Source organism: Melanotaenia boesemani, chromosome 10 (genome assembly GCF_017639745.1).
Source record: "Melanotaenia boesemani isolate fMelBoe1 chromosome 10, fMelBoe1.pri, whole genome shotgun sequence".
NCBI lineage: Eukaryota > Metazoa > Chordata > Actinopteri > Atheriniformes > Melanotaeniidae > Melanotaenia > Melanotaenia boesemani.
The window spans coordinates 12321794-12338605 of NC_055691.1; the positions used below are offsets into that span (position 1 = coordinate 12321794).

At 41.8% G+C, this 16812-nt stretch overlaps 1 protein-coding gene across 2 annotated transcripts in view; it reads right to left on the reverse strand.

Annotated features, from left to right (window-relative positions):
• Positions 1-16812, reverse strand: part of gnao1a (guanine nucleotide binding protein (G protein), alpha activating activity polypeptide O, a) — a 103677-nt gene that overhangs the window by 68454 nt on the left and 18411 nt on the right. For both annotated transcript variants that reach the window (XM_041996121.1, XM_041996122.1), the window contains exon 3: positions 3849-3990. In XM_041996121.1, the coding sequence (XP_041852055.1) occupies positions 3849-3990 (142 nt within the window). The remainder of the gene's footprint in view (positions 1-3848; positions 3991-16812) is intronic.

Here is a 16812-nt window from a genome sequence, read left to right on the forward strand (position 1 = left end):
TCTGTCAGCAGATTTGTTATTGGAGAGGAAAACAGTTGTTTTGTTTGAAGAAGATAGCCTCATGTTTGTTTGGCAGTCGCCATAAAATTTGCAGCGTAAAACCCAAAATACTTCCAAACAGCTTCTCAAATCTTGCTGTCTTAAAATTGATTTGCCTGCTGGTTTCCTCCGTTAAATTTAGTAAATTATATTATTTAAGGTTTATTTAACTTATAAGTAGACTCCAACAAAACCCATCCTACAGAGATTAATTCTGTCTAAATTATCTAAATCATATCCTGCATTTCTTAATTTTGCAGAGAATATTTAAATTTCAGATAATATTATCATGCAGACACACTTGCTTCCCATGAATACACCAACAAAATCCATTGAGTCTAAAGAGAGTCCCATTACATCTGCCTGGAAATAAAATATCAACATATTCTTAAACAATTAAACACACACGCAGATACATTGTCCTGATCAATAGGCGTGTTGTTATTTCATCTCTCTGCGGAATATCAATAACTTCCCTGTGATTAAAAATATCCCATGCCTTTGTCACAAACAAATCTATCAAATTTACAGTTAAAAGAAGGTCATCCATTTTTAGAAACTCCCAACTTACCACCTACAAGTAAAAACCTTATTGTTAAATCTGCCAGTTGCTTCCTTTTACCCATTGCATCAGCAAACAATGTTAAAGCAGCATGGGAACAGGAGATGAGAACACAAATACCGGAACAACAGTGAAAACGGGCCCTTTCTCAAATTCACAAAAGCCCAATTAACAGCAGACATGAGTTTAAAGTGATTCATCCTTTCTATCACTCCAAAGTTTATTACACAAAATCTACCCCAACGTATCTCCAATATGAGATAAATGTAAATCAGCTTCTATTTTTAAAAATATGTAAAAAAATATTTATATGACATATATATATATATATAAATAATATATAAATATCTATCTATCTGTCTGTCTGTCTGTCTGTCTGTCTGTCTGTCTGTCTGTCTATCTATCTATCTATCTATCTATCTATCTATCTATCTATCTATCTATCTATCTATCTATCTATCTATATATAATGTATATAAACTCCTCCCTCAACCACCCTCCCATCTCCTCTAGGTAGGCTGTTCATCTCCAGCTTGGGTCCTCTACCAGAGTCCTGGGAACTTGAGGGTTCTCCAGTATCTTAGCTGTTCCTAGGACTGCACTCTTCTGGATGGAGATGTCTGATGTTCTACAGGTACATGTTGGAGCTACTTCTCCAGTGTGGGGGGCATGGCCCCCAGTGCTCCGATGACCATTGGTACTACTGTTGCCTTTACCTTCCAGGCTTTCTCCAGCTCTTCCTTGAGTCCTTGGTATTTCTCCAGGTTCTCGTGTTCCGTTTTCCTGATATTTTCATCGTTGGGGATGGCTACATCCATCACTACGGCTTTCCTTTGCTACATATCCATGGTCACAATGTCTGGTTGGTTGGCCACCACCATTTTGTCGGTCGGTATCTGGAAGTCCCACAGGATCTTAGCCCTCTCATTCTCCACCACCTTGGTAAGGTATCCAGTCCATATTCTGTAGATGTTTCTGTACACTATGCCAGCTACTTGGTTATGAGGTTCCATTTATTCTTTGCTTGCCAGTATCTTGCTCCCTGCTGTGAGATGCTGATTGTTTCAGGAACCTCTTTGCACAGCCTGCACCTGGAGTCCTGTCTCGTGTGGTAGATCTGGGTCTCCATTGCCCTGGTACTCAAGGCTTGCTCCTGTGCTGCTGTGATCAGTGCCTCTGTGCTGTCCTTCAGTCCAGCCCTCTCCAGCCATTGGTAGGACTTGTTCATATCCACCAGTTCAGCGATCTGTCGGTGGTACATCCCATGCAGGGGCTTGTCCTCCATGATGGTTCCTCCCTTTCATTCTCCTCCAGGTTCCATTGCCTGATGCATTCACTCAGTGCTTCATCCCTTGGGGCCATCTTCCTGATGTATTCATGGAGCTTGGATGTTTAATCTTGTTTAGTGGCCCTGATGCTCACTAGTTCTTGGCCTCCCTCTTTGTGCTTGGTGTATAGCCTCTGGACACTGGCTTTGGGGTGGAACCCTCCATGCATGGAGCACATGTTTTAACATCTGTGGTCTGAATTTCCTCCTTTGGCCTGCTTATTATCCCAGCAGGGTATCTGATCACTGGCAGGGCATAGCTGTATCTTGTTCTCATTCATCATCATTGGGGCTTGGTACCCAATCTATGGGGGGAGATAGATATGTTTACCTATCGTCCTGGCTCCCCTTGCTGTAGAATTAGGGTATCATATTGCTTCAATAACTGTGATAGCAGTTGCCATTTGTGGATGTTGCAATACTGAGCTATGAGTTGTTTTTGATGTGTAAAATGTGGGTATCGAAGTATCACTATATATATATATATATATATATATATATATATATATATATATATATATATATATATATATATATGTATTTATATATAATGTCAAAAGAAACATTAATGTGCAAAAGCTGTGTCCATGAAAGTCTCTGAGGTTTGTTTCCAAATGTTAGAAAATCATTGAGTTTTTTCAGGGTCGTCCATGAGGCCAAGGAGGGTACTGAACCGGCCTGCAGTTCTGACCTGAAACAACCAGAAAACTGGACTGTTGGACAGCTGGAACAAATGGACAAAGCAAAACCTGGAACTCTTCATCACCCGTTACCCTTAATGTTAGAAGGACCTGGAAATGTTGTAATGTAGGGAAAGATTCACTGAGAAGCTTCAAGCGATTCTTAGCAATCCAAGAATTGCTGCCGGTTTTCTTTCCATTTCACATTAAATTTTCTAATTTGGGATGTAAGTGAAACCTTCAGCAGAGGCAATGCCATCATGCAGCACAAAGGGACGAATCAAACATACCGGTATTAAATCAAACTTCAAACTGCCACACAGGACAGAATATAACACATCCCTGCGTCTTGAATCTCTAATTAACCTTCGCCCTTTGTTCCATACTGAGACAGAACTGATGTTCTCCTGCGGATTACAGTCATAATCCTTCATTAGCGTATCATATATTGAACTTGTACACTTTAGGATTAAGGGACTTAGAAGCAGGACTAACTTAGACTGACTGGCATGAAGGAAATTTGAGGGGCAGAGTTAGCTGGCGACCGTTTCCAGATGACGCTCCAAAACAAAGCCAAGTTTCCTGCAACAGTTGGAAAATGACTTCTATTCCTAAAACAGATTGTTCAAAATTTCTCCGGATGATGAAAGGTGAAATTTCACAGACCACACTGGGAGGGGAGGTAGTGCATTAACCATTAACACCCTGAATCATGGCTGACTCTGTCCTCCACACACTGCTGAACACCAATGTCCTGTGATTAATTATTAATCTCAGCAGCGCCCAGCTCTACACAACAAAGGCCTGTCTCAGCAGTTTTATGAAGCTTTGACATTAACAGCTCCCTCCGACACAACAGTTTATGGCCTGATTGTTGAATAAACACACCACGCACACATCACTTCACACACAAGCTAATATGCTGAATAATTGCAGGACTCTGCAGCATGACAGACTCAAGATGTGAAATGCTCTGATTAAGGTCAGAGCGCAGAGGGTGGATATGATACTTCATCAAGTCTGTCACAAGAGCTGCACTGAAGGTGATGTGGCTGAAAGACAGTAACACCCTGAACTACACCAGCTGGCTGCAGGTAAACTCAGAGGTTCACTCTGATCTTCAGAAGACAGTTTCATCAGAACGCCGTCACATATGCTGTCAGGAAGGTGGAGCGCGTATGTCGCATGTGTCTGTTTGCAGGCTAGGCTGCAGGACGTGCTTGGAAAGCGTCCTTCTGACCTTGCGTTCTTTGTCCCCGTACTCCAGGCCCAGTGTATCCATGGCACGGACGATGGCAGCCAGAGATTGGATGGTGTTGCTGTAAACAACAGGCTTGTACTGCTTTACATCATCGCCAGAGAACCCATCCTCATGGATGATCCTAGACAAAAAAAGAAAAAAGAAAACACACAACAGCCGGTGAGGTGAGATACTTTGGGATTTTTAAGCTTTTACATATTTAGAGCCACATATGTGATGCATGTGAAGACTGGTGCTTTGGTCTGATAACATACTAATAATATGTTATAAACACTGAGTTCACAGCTGTTCCTGGAAAATATTTCACAGACCTGAAAGACAATGTGTTAATTCAGAGGTTTCACTTCAGGAAAAGTCATCTGGTCTGGTTCTAAAGACATGAAAACAGTGTAAATCCATCAGCAGCCTGTCTGGTTCCTGCAGTCTGGATGAGGTCTGGACTCTGACCAGGTCAATACCAGGTTCTGGTGTAGACCTGTTGCTGTGTTTGGGATCATGGTCCTGCTGCATGAGACGGTTCCAGGCTTTATCTGTCGGACAGATGGACTCACATCTGACTCTGTAAGACTTTGGTATCAGAGGAGTTCATGGTCCATCAATAACTGCAGGTGTCCAGCAGTGATGTGCAGGCCAATACCAAAATATTGATACTTCTGATACCAGCTTTAACGTTCTAGAATCAATTTTCATGTTAGATTATTGATATTTTACTGATTTGGGGTAAAAATGCAGCCCATCACTAACTAGATTACAGTGGAAAGCAACTAGAATATCAGGGTCTTTTCTAAATTATACCCAGTTTGCAGGAACTACTTTTTCTTCTGCCGGCCAAAGTCATATGTGAAATGGCCCAGCATAGGGGCGCAGTAGTCCGTAGCATCACGTGTGAAGCTGAAGAGCAACGCTGTGCTGTATGATGTGTGGGAAGACATAGAGGTTTCTATAGCAACACCACACACCTCAAACATCTAAGAGTCGAACACAGAATATAATAAATTTATGATGAGGAAGAGGAGGAGAGTAGCAGGACAGGTGCTGTAAGAGACACGTCACTCTGGGAGTCTTTCGATGCTGCAGGCAGGTACAAACATGTACTATCAGGTACTTTCAGGTACTAACCACTATTCAGAGTGAAACATGTGAACTGTGGATTGATGCTACATTTAGGGAAAGTGGTTTTCACCTGTTTGCTAGTTTCAGGTTTTTGTGTTGCTGTTCAAACAGGAGTTCTCCTCGTTCTAAAGACTACTGCATCCTGTTCTGTTATTTACAGCATTAAATGTGGTTATGAAATAAGAAAATGGTGCAACAAATATCTGGATGAGTTCAGCTTGGAGTGAAATGTGTCCTGAAATCAGGGGCTTAGATGCAGCGGGTCAAGAAACCGACATAGGGTTTTAAAAAATAAAAATATGGATAAATAATATTATATAGGATAGAAAAACAATAAGATCAATCCCTCTCAGTTTTTTAGAATGAAGGTTAAGTAAATATTTTAATATGTAGGTGTTGACAAACATGCAGTTATTGTATTATTTATATATGTATTTATGCATTTTACTGGTAATTTCTGTTTGAGTCACAACATATTTTATAAAAATGGAACTTCCACTTCCTTTCCACTCAGTGTTGATTCTTTGAAAGGGATTTTCCAAAAACATTAAATTTCTGTATATAGTATCGGTATACGATCGGTATTGCTGATACTGGCTTGTATTTTACTTAGTATCGGATTGGAAAGAAAATGAGTGGTATCGCACATCACTAGTGTCCAGATTCATTCCTCCACCACTGTGCTGACAGCTGCTATGAGGTGTTTAAGGACCAAACATGTCCACCTTGGTCTGGTCTGTCCCGAGGACCTGGTTCCAGAAATCTGTTGATTTATTCCCATGCAGCTTTTTTACATGACTGCATAAACAGAGGAGGGAGGACAGAAACTGAGATGACTGATGGACTGATTTTAGCTAAAAAACAAAAATCAGAGCGTGGGGGATAAAAATGTTCATAACCAGTGGGCCCAGCTGACATTTAGACACAGAGCTCGCAGGAGCCCGTCCTGCTGTTTCAAATGCCATGATGTCTTTCACTGCAGCTAACACAAGGACACAAAGCAGACATACAGACAGTTAGACAGTTAGTTAGGTGTGTTTGTGTGTGTGATGGTGTGTGTGTGTGTGTGATGGTGTGTGTAGCTGGCATGCTGACTTGAGCCTGATTGCACCAGGACCTCGCCTCATCACCGCCCTGCAGGCCCTTTTGCAGGCAGGGTGAGTCTCTGCTATCTCACGTTGCTTGGCACAATCTGTAGCCGGACCTGAGAAGTAGTTTAGTTTCACACCGAGTCCCACAGATGGACGGAGAGACAGACATATGGACCGTTCAACCGCCGCTGCACATTATTCCATGACATCATCATGCTGCTGCCATATTTAGAAACATCAGGTGTTTCGTTCACCAAGTGATCAATAATCATTTTAAACCCCAACTGCTTCTCAATATGCACATTCATCCATTGCCTGTATATGAATGATAGATGGAGCCTCCGTGACATCACCCATAACTTTCTGAAGAGCTGAATTGAAGCTCATTGGGTGGTTCCCAATGTGGAGCTGACAGGGGGACTGTGAAGGTGGGGATGGATGATTGACACCCATCAAACTCCGATCTGCCTGTAGCTAAGAGCTAACCGAGCTAACTCAGAGCTAACGGTAGCTAACCAGCTAACGGAGGTAGGCGGGCTAAAGCTAAGACGCGCTGTTAGCCGGCTAAAAACCACGGTTGTGCTGCACTCTCCCTTTTGGTGCGGATATCGGATACCTGTCAATCAAAAGGACACTTTTTCTGCCGAATTTCAAGATTAAATACCATCCAAACGGGTGAGTTAGAAAAAAATTCACCCCCCTCGCAGTTGTCATGAAGGTAAACTTGACCTATTAATCCTAAAATGGATTTTTGTACCAGGCTTTAAACATGTTTATTTCTGCTGTGAAGTTGGTCTTTTTAAAATGGGAGTCTATGGGGATTTGCTTTGTTTTGGAGCCAGCCCCTAGCGGATGAGGGGGGAACTGCAATTTTTTGCACTTCCACATAGGCTTCACATTTTACCGGTTGAGGTTGCCACTTGACATACACTCAACACTAATCAGCCAATCACATGGCAGCAGTGATTGCATGGCCAATATTCTTGACTAGGTTTTCCTGGAGAAGGAGATGTTAGATCTCAGTGGGACTCTACTGATAAATTAAGGACGTATATAGTAAAAATAAGGAGAATACATAAAGCAAAAACGTTCAGTATCTATTAAATTAAATTAATAATTTATCACATTAGTCCAACTAGAAGTCCAACTAGAACATTGATTCGTAGGAGTGAATCTATCTAATGGAGTATTATTAAGCGTTGTGGGAAAGTCTCTGGTTTAGAATTTCATGAGAAGTTGAACTTTTTTAACCAAATGATTCATAATGGAACCCCTGGAAAGTTCAGGGAAGGTGGGGGCCCAAAAGTACACAAACCCACTTTATGACCAGGTTTTTAGATTGGCATTTATTTTATTCTTTTAATTTCTTTATTCTTCTTTCGTGTGTTTTTTGAAGTTTTTATGCACGTATGTCTGGGCCGGACATGAGATGAGCACCACTTTCTTCCTTTTGTGTCTGTTAATCTGTTTTGTTCTTTGTGCATAGGATTGCCTCTTTTCCTGCAAATCCAATCTACCTCCGGGTATCAGTAAAGTTACCTTTGTCCTCCTTATTTATGAAGATTCGGGCAGTTTTCAAGCCTTACAGTTTCACCATCAGGCGTCCAGAAATGGCAGTTATCCTCCTCAGGTTCAGCATCACAGAAGTTCTACATGTGAACAGCTGGTGTATGCTGCTATGTTTGTGTGCGTGAGGTCATGTGACTGGTTGGCTATGTTTGAAAGCACAGCATGTGCAACAACTCGGAACAAAGGTGCATTTGCCCCAACTATGATGGTTAAACTGGGCCAAAATGTCCATTATGGAAACGACTCCTGACCAGTTTGAAGTAAAATCTCTGATTTAGTTCTGCTTCACCTCATCAGAGTTGCAGAGATGACTCACATATCGTATGATCTGCTGCACCTGCATCACTTCAGATATGCACATTCATCGTGAACATGGTTGGACTTGGGGTTTTGTTAAGCAAGCCCGAAACTTTCTTCATTTGTGCCGTATCCCATCTGTATTTATTCTTCACCAGTAATACATATAATGATATTTACAGCTTATTTATAATGTGACTGCAAAAGTACTCAAATCAACCTTGTGCTTGCACATCATTTTAATGTGGGGTTGAAAGTTCTTAGACATGGGGCTTGACAGGATACGTAATATTTGTTGGTATTTTCTGTCAACCCTCTCACTACCCCACCTTCCCTCCTGATGACATCCTACATGCTTCACTGAGCTGTCATCGTTCAAACATTTCCAGACGTCAAGATCTTTACAAACAAATGCAAACAGAAAAGACCCAGATTAGAGGATGAATCCCATGTTCAGTCACACCAAATTCTTCTCTCAGTGTTAACGTAAAAAATTAATCTAGCAGAAGCTGATACTGATGATATGATCACATTAACACACTGAAAGCTTCAAGCACATGCAGGCGTCCTCCAGTCGTATCATGCACAAAGCATCTGCCTCTCTCGTCCCCGTCTCCCATTATCTCCCACACTCATATTTTTATCTTCACACCTACTCATGTGAGCACACACAAACACAAAGCCTACACACCACCCTGCGCAATTAGGTTTTTATCTCACCTCACTAGCACTGTTTGTCCTCACAAATCCACACACAACCGCACACAACCACACACACATACACAAAGCCCCATGATTGGTTCTGTGTGTTCTCCATGGACAGACTCTTGGTCATGACAAAGTGAACCCTGAGCGACGCCTGTCAGCACTGCAAGGACAGAGACATATGTACGGAGCTGCCTGGACAGAGACGTATGTACGGAGCTGCCAGGACAGAGACATAAGTATGGAGCTGCCAGGACGGAGACGTGCATACGGAGCTGCCAGGACAGACAGACGTACGGAGCTGCCGGGACAGACATACGTACGGAGCTGCCGGGACAGAAACGTACGTACAGAGCTGCCGGGACAGACCCTGCATGCTCGGCTAAACGGTCCTCGCTCGCTCCAGTTTTGACATTCCGGAAGTGGAGACTGTGGTTGACATATATGTGTGGAGCTAAAATACTGACAGAGGGTTTTCATCTTTTGATAAAAGAAACTATAGCAAGAACAGGTACAAATCAAATCCACAAGTACGGATTCAATTTGCAAATACAGTTTAAGTGTAGTCTGAAAATACAAGTCAATGTGTACAAAACATTTGTTCCACATTTTACACAACTGCTCAAGAACCCATCAGATGTCGCAAATCTCTAACTAGTCACAGAGAGAGGAGGACTAAGAGTCTCTGTGTCTAACCAAACTTTCCATCATGGGTAAAACCATAGATATCTACAATAATACTAGATGCTTTATGGTGGCGTTTCAAACGTCTTCACTGGCAGCCATCTTGCCACAGGCAAGAGATCTGTGGTATCTGAGGGAAGGTAAGTGATCTACACAAACGCAGATACTCTTATTTCGCTGAAATCTTGACGGTTTGTTTTCTTACAAAAGTTATGAACATGGCTGTAATTCTGGATACTTGAACATGGTGAAATTGCAGCTTTTATCTTTGAAAAACGACGTAGACGTGCAGCATAGTTCTGTTCTCCATCAGAAGAAGAGTTAGGCTTATTAGAGCAGCAGAGCGGCTCATTCGCCAGGCATCAGCAAGTTCCAGCTAATCACAGCCCATCAGACTGCTGGAGGTCCTGTACATGGTACGGAAGAGGATCGGGTCGGAGGATGTGTTTTTGTTGGAGGAGTACATCGTAGACAGTCACCACCAAGGTGCAGGCATTAGCTGTTCCCTGGTTTAAGCTAAGGCTGCACTACATTGCCAAGATGGCTCCACTTAGCTTCCAGAGAAACACCATGCACCAGAAGAACACAGTCCTGTCACAGGAATCAGCCCAGACATGTTTAGCAGGCTATTTTTTTTATTATTGTTTATTTATTTTCTTTAAAATTTTGTTTTACAAAAGCTTGTACTCTGATTACTGAGGTGTAGTCTGATTACTGAGGTGTGGTGTGAACTCATCTCTCTCTGCTAGTCCCTGTGCATCTGTCTAGTGAAATCTTGGGTAATGTAATTGTATATCAGTGTAACTATGAGGCCTTTCCAGTGTTAAATTCGGTTCCACTGTTTTTCTCACACCTCTGTTTTATCTCTGTCCTCCAGGTGAAAATCTCCTCCATAGTCTAGTTCTCTCTACAGGGTGGGGGTTCAACAAGCTGCTTTCCTTCATGTATTTTTGTAAATCTTGTACCTATTTTGTATCGCGAATAAATGTCACTTTTATGTCCAAGATGTTACAGTAAATCTAAGTATTTTATATTGTTAATATTCATACACACACACACACACACACACACATATATATATATATATATATATATACATATATATATATATCAACATGATAATCATATTGTTATTCTGTAGCCTAAATCATCTCTACATACCAAACTAAACCAAAGAAAATCTCCATTAAAACAATGTTATGAGGGAGCTGACTGTGGCAAGATGGCCGCCAGTGCGGCCATTCAACCTCGTTGGCCTGCAGCGCGGGTGAGACATCCAGTATCATTGTAGATATCTATGGCTACAACTGACCAAGGCCAGCGGGACGGACAGCTGTGTCCAGGAATTAGAGAAATCTGATTGGTTCTTGAAGAGGTATGTAAAACATGGTAGAAAGGATTTTTACTAGTAAAACTGACTTTCTTACTCGCAGAGTCAATCCATATTAGTAGATTAGATTTTTTGGTGTACTTGTTATACTTATACATGTGGAGATAGGAGGACATGGACATGAGACCCAGCATGACATAAGAGGGAGATAATCAGAGAAAAGGAAGCTATTTATAGCTTTGGGCTTCGGTAGTACAGCACACACACACTGAAATGGAGGCATCAGCTGCTCCGTCATTTGCTTACACTCACTTGTCTTCACACTTCGAGGTCAAGCAGCATCCTGAACACACACACAACAGTTTTCTCCAAGGTGCATGTGGAACACCACATGTAACCCAGTTTTAACCCACATATCAGCAGAGCTGCAGAGACGAAAACGTCCCGGTTCGCAGATGGACGTCTCCCTAGTCAATGTTGGCTGTTAACAGAGTCCAGGTGGGGTTAACTGTCACTGTCTCCTCAATCCAGGGTCTGCGACATTTACTAGTAAATGCATTTGTCATTTTAACTGTCCTGCGGAGAGAGACGTCTGATTTTCTAGACTATTTCATGTTTGTCCAAAAATAGCTACTATTTCCACAGTTCCCACCAAACCTGCAGCAGTGGTAGAGTTATGGGGATCTGATCCACTTCTTTTTTCTTTTTGCTAATCTCCATCTCGGTACTTCTCAGCAAATGCAGGTAGTTTGTTCTGGGAATATTTTCCAGTGTAACATCAAGCATAAAATTAAGCCATTAATAATGAACATAAATGGATCTGTCCATGCAGGACTGGTATAGAAGGCCTGATGAGCCAGACTGCACACCCCCGTTCTAAATAAATCGTTTATTTAATTAAAACTAGACTGAATACTTTTCTTATGTGCATTGTGTTTTCCTGTCTCATTCTCGTTTAGATTCTGTTGTTGACATCTATTTCCTGTCTGGTCAATATGCTTTTGCAACCTCTACTGAGGAAGAAAAGGGAAGATGAGGTGGCGCATAAAATTAAAGTTTTGTTTAAAACGGGGTACCTCAAGGCTCCATCCTAGGCCCTTTTATTCTCAGTTTATTTACTTCCTCTGGGGTCTATTTTTAAAAAACAATGCGTCATTTGATTGTTTTGCAGACGACATCCAGATTTATCTGCCTTTAAAATCTGCTGGAGATCGATGAATAGAGAACCTACAGAAATGCTTACGGGACATTAAAACATGGAAGGAGATGAACTTCGTCTGTATAAATGAAAATAAAACAGAAGGCGTTACTGGTGAAAACTGACCTTCAGGCAGGATGCAGCAGTGCTGTTGGCTCTCTGGACTCATTTACCCACCCTTTAATTAAAAATCTTGGAGTTGTTTTTTATTTTAACCTTAAATGTGACAGCAGGTCAGTGCAGGAGTCCAGTCTAGTAAAAACAAGCCTTATCTTCCTCATGACTCCCTTTATTTTGGAATGGACCCGTCTCTCCTTCGCCGTCTATAGCTGGCCCAAAACTCAGCTGCTGGCCTATTAATGGGAACCAGGCAGTGGGAGAACATCACTACTGCGCTGCCTTCACTGGATGCCTCACTTTTAGAAATTTAAATTTAAAATTTTAAAATAAAAATAAATAATAAATGAACAAAAAGTTGCACTTTGTAACTAATAAATACATAAAATTAAAAACTATTCACAACATAATAATCAAGTAAATTAAATTATTTTTAAAAATAAAAAAAAAAAATTATCAATTAGAAAATGTGGCATTTAATGATTCAAAGCAAATAAATGAAGAAATAATTAAAAAGATAAAGTTGTGTTTGTTTGCAGACCTCTGACCCTGGTCTTCCCACGTCCGGGACACGAGGTTTTTACTTTTGTTTGTGCCGTCAAAGCGAGGCAGACGGAGACGTCACAGAGAAGGCCGTGTTGTGGTCCAGTCCCAGAGAAGGAATTCCTGGTTTTTACGTCATTTAGACGGAAAGCAGAAACCGTGTCTGTGTGATGATAAAACTGGGGAGATTTATGGTCTGGAGGGTCAGACTGGTGGACAGATCTAGTCCTGATCATTTTCTTCTTTTATTATTTAAGTGTATTTGTTTCCTTCGCACCTTGCTTTGCATGTTTTATGTAAAACACGGAGTTGTCTGGTAAATGTGTCATACAGATAAACCTGCCTTGCTTTAGATCGGTTAAACTTCAGACTCATCAGCACACACCAAGAAGGTTACCATTGTAACTCATATAAACACGGGAGCATCTCATGCGTCAATAAAATGAATAAATAAGATTTTTTTTTTGGGCTGGACAACAAACCTAAAGATGCAGCGGAAGCATGGTGACTTTTCCATGTTGCTCTTCGCCCCCGAGGTTCGTCCCGACCTCGTAGTTCAACCTTCTTCTTCTTCTGCAGAGTTTTAATAACATCCTCTGGGAAATTAGAGCCACCGGCTGCTTAACCCAATATAACTATAAGGCATGGAATTCAGTTCTATCGCACATTTTCCTTTAATGATGTTCATGAAACCTGTCTGATAGTTTAATGGAAACATAGCTAATGAGCAAGTTTTCCCAGGAAGCTCCGGGTCTTCGAACAGGGGCAGGTCCTGCCATGCTTTCAGGTTGAGCACATCCTCCCCGTCAGACATGAAAGGAGCAGACTACACTTAAACTAGAGATCACTGCATCCTGCTGCAATGGTGACGTAACCATGGAAACAGCAAACAAACGACTTATTTTCTTCTTAGTTTAAAGCATCAATCTGAAGCAAAGCTGACGATAAACCTTATTTTAGTCACAGATCTTGATTTTCCATCACTACCAACTTTACTTCTGTTGTTTTTTACAACCTTGCTGAGGTCGCTGTCTGTCTAGTTCTGCTCAGCATCGTTGGTTTTAATTAATACGGCTGAAAAAAGCAGCAAAGCATCCAGATTTCTGTTTGCAGCTGAAGGGACTTTGTTGATGAAGCTAAACCCTGACGTAAAGAATGATCCAAATATCAGGTTAGCCTGAGTAAAATAAAACTGTTAATGTACATGAAGAGATTTTTTTAGCTGAAATGCTGAGACTAAGATGACACTACTGGGAGTCAAAGTGCATTCAGATGGACTAAAAGTGGCCTAAAAACTGGGCATGATCCACATACGAGGACCCCTGGCAGAGGATGAGCTGGTAACAGAATTACAGCATCTCATTCCTACATCTCAGGTGTGATAAAGTGTCTAACTTGCCATTTGACAAGGTACCAGTTCAAAGTGTTTGTATTAGAAGAAAATCCAACATTATAAGCTAAAACGGGCTCATCTCCACCTACTGCAGCGGAATCAGACATGCAGAGGTTGATGAATCCTCCTCTGTGCTTGTATGCTGGGACAATAATGGTAAACCTCTAACCAGCTCCGGTGCTGCAGATTTTAGATGTTTCCTGCTTTAACACACGTGATTCAGATGAAACAGATTTTCCCTCAAACCTCCTAATGGCCCACTAATCTGAGTCAGGTGAGTCGAGGCAGGAAAACCTCTGAAACCTGGAGGACCGTGGCCTTTGAGGACCAGAATTCTGCATTATTCAGCCTGTGGTGGAGACAAACTGGCTCTTTTCCTCTTTCTGTCCCAATGTAGCGCGAGCGCTGTTTGGACGAGTTATTGTCTCCCAGAAATGTAATCCCAAACCATTTCCCAATGACACACGTTTAAATGGAATGTCTAAGTTTTAGGTCATCGCCTTCAGAACGGGTTTATAAACCCGGCCAGACATCAGGACCGCCACCTCAACGTGGCTAAGATCTTTCTGGAGTCTTCTACAGCTAACTGGATGAAGATGGGATGAATGATGGATGGACAAATAAACTTACATTGTCGGCTGTATTGTTAGAGCCACACCTTCAGAATGCTGAGAATGAAATGGTTTCACATGGTCAACGCGAACATTTTTAACTGAACTAGCACTGCTGCCTCCAGCAGCAGCTGCTCTGCTATCAGATGTCTATGAACACAGACCCAGTTTGGAGTCTGGAGAGGAAAGGTCGCTGCAGATAAGCTGATTCAGATTTTACAAGTTGAACAGACAATGGCTTGAAAACCGACTGCGTGCATGAAAGTGGAGTATGCGCATGGTAAACACCGGACACGTGCACATGATACGAGTGAGTAAACTTGTAGTGAAAACACACATGGTGAGGAGGCATTGCTGCACTGTGACGGAACAACAGTGTTTGCAAGCAGAGAACCTGCCTGCTGAGAGCCCATCAGTCCACCGCTTTCATGGACCAACATCCTCGCGGCGGCGACCAGCGCGCTCTCAGTTCTGACCCTGCACGTTCGGCTAGACGGTCCTTGCTCAGTCCAGTCTTCTCTTCTGACTGGTCGGTTTCCGGACGACAACAGAGTTATGTCAGGAAGAACTTCTCCAAGTGTCAACACCTAAATAAACAACACTGAGCACATGCATGAAGAATGTGGTTGGAATAAAACCTGGATTTAAATCTTCCATCTTTGGCCCAGAATCACCTGGTGGTAACGAGGCCCAGTCGGACCAGTTCTACTTCAGACTGGTTCTACTTCAGACCAGTTTTGCTTCGGACCGGTTCTACTTCAGATTGGTTCTGCTTCAGACCAGTTCTGCTTCGGACCAGTTCCACTTCGGACCGGTTCTACTTCAGACCGGTTCCGCTTCGGACCAGTTCTACTTCAGACTGGTTCTATTTCAGACCAGTTCTGCTTCAGACCGGTTCTGCAGGTATGGTTGGAGCTGCATGTTCACCAATGCAGACGGGGAGCAGAATCATTCCAGGACCAAATCTTGAGAGACCTTATTAAATCCATCTACCATCTTCTCTGTTTCTGCGTCACCTGTTCTCTCTCTCTCACTTTCTCTCTCGCTCTCTCTCTCTCTCTGCCAAGTCCCCTTTCATCCCTTATTCTTCCACCTCCTCCTGTCTCACCCACAGACTTCTTCTCTTTCAACTTCTTTCTCTCTCCTCTTGGCTAATTATTTCTTTTCTTCCCACTCCTCGTCTCCTGGTCCTTCACTTTCCACCTGCCGTTAAGTATGAATTAAAAACAGAGTAAAAACAAGACAGCAACTCATTTCTACCTGGTAACACCAGACAGTGCTCGCCTGGCAGAGGACACCATCACAGCTGTTGCTTCAATAACACTTTGCTAACAGGAATTGTTGGGAATCAGCTCTACTTCACTGGATGCTTCATTCCTTCACATTTTGATGCCAACGCGAGGTGTATGACCATGTGCTGCCGGAGGAAAAAGTGATGCTGGCGATGATCCTGATGTTTTCCTCTAACCAGGCAGATGTTCAGAAGCTGATAAGCAGAAAATACCCGAGCCATTCAGCTCTGACTATGGTCCACAGTCTAAATGAACCTCCGTGTCGTGTTGTCTTCTCTCTTTTTTTTAAAATGTGATTGTAGATTCATGGATTTTTATGGGATGGAGAACCTAACTGAAACCAAATGTCAGACGTGAACCTTTAATGCCACAATAAGCAGCTTTTAGACTTGCATCACAAAGAGAGCAAGACCATCAACAGGGTTCTGATCACTGTTCTTTTAAAACAGTGTTATGCTCGTTTTCAGACATTTATCTTTTCAGAAAAAGTTCATTAATCCAGCTAAGAAAAGACTGATGTGTTGGTGAAAGAAAATAGAACAAACATGGTTACCGTCAAATTCACCATTTCTCATGATTGAACATCAATAGATCATCCGCAGCTAGGGTAAGAAAGCTAGTTGACTCAGGTAAACTACTAGCTTTAACTTCTGCTAATGTTAGCATGTAGCTAGCATTAAATTAAAACTAATGCAAGCTAATTTTTTGGCAGTTTGTCTTCCATTAAAAGCTCAGTGTGAATGTGAATCTGATCTCACAGCATAAAGCCAACAAGGTGAAAAGGCCAGCGGACTCAAGTAAACAGCTAGCTAATTATTATTATTATTATTATTATTATTATTATTATTATTATTATTAATTAATGATAGCCTGATATTTTAAAATTTGTGCACAAACTTTGGTGTTTTAATTAAGCTTAAATACAGACAGTATTGTATTCATCCCAAGATAAAATTCACAGTTCACAACCAATAAAAGAACAAAAAAAACAAAACAAACA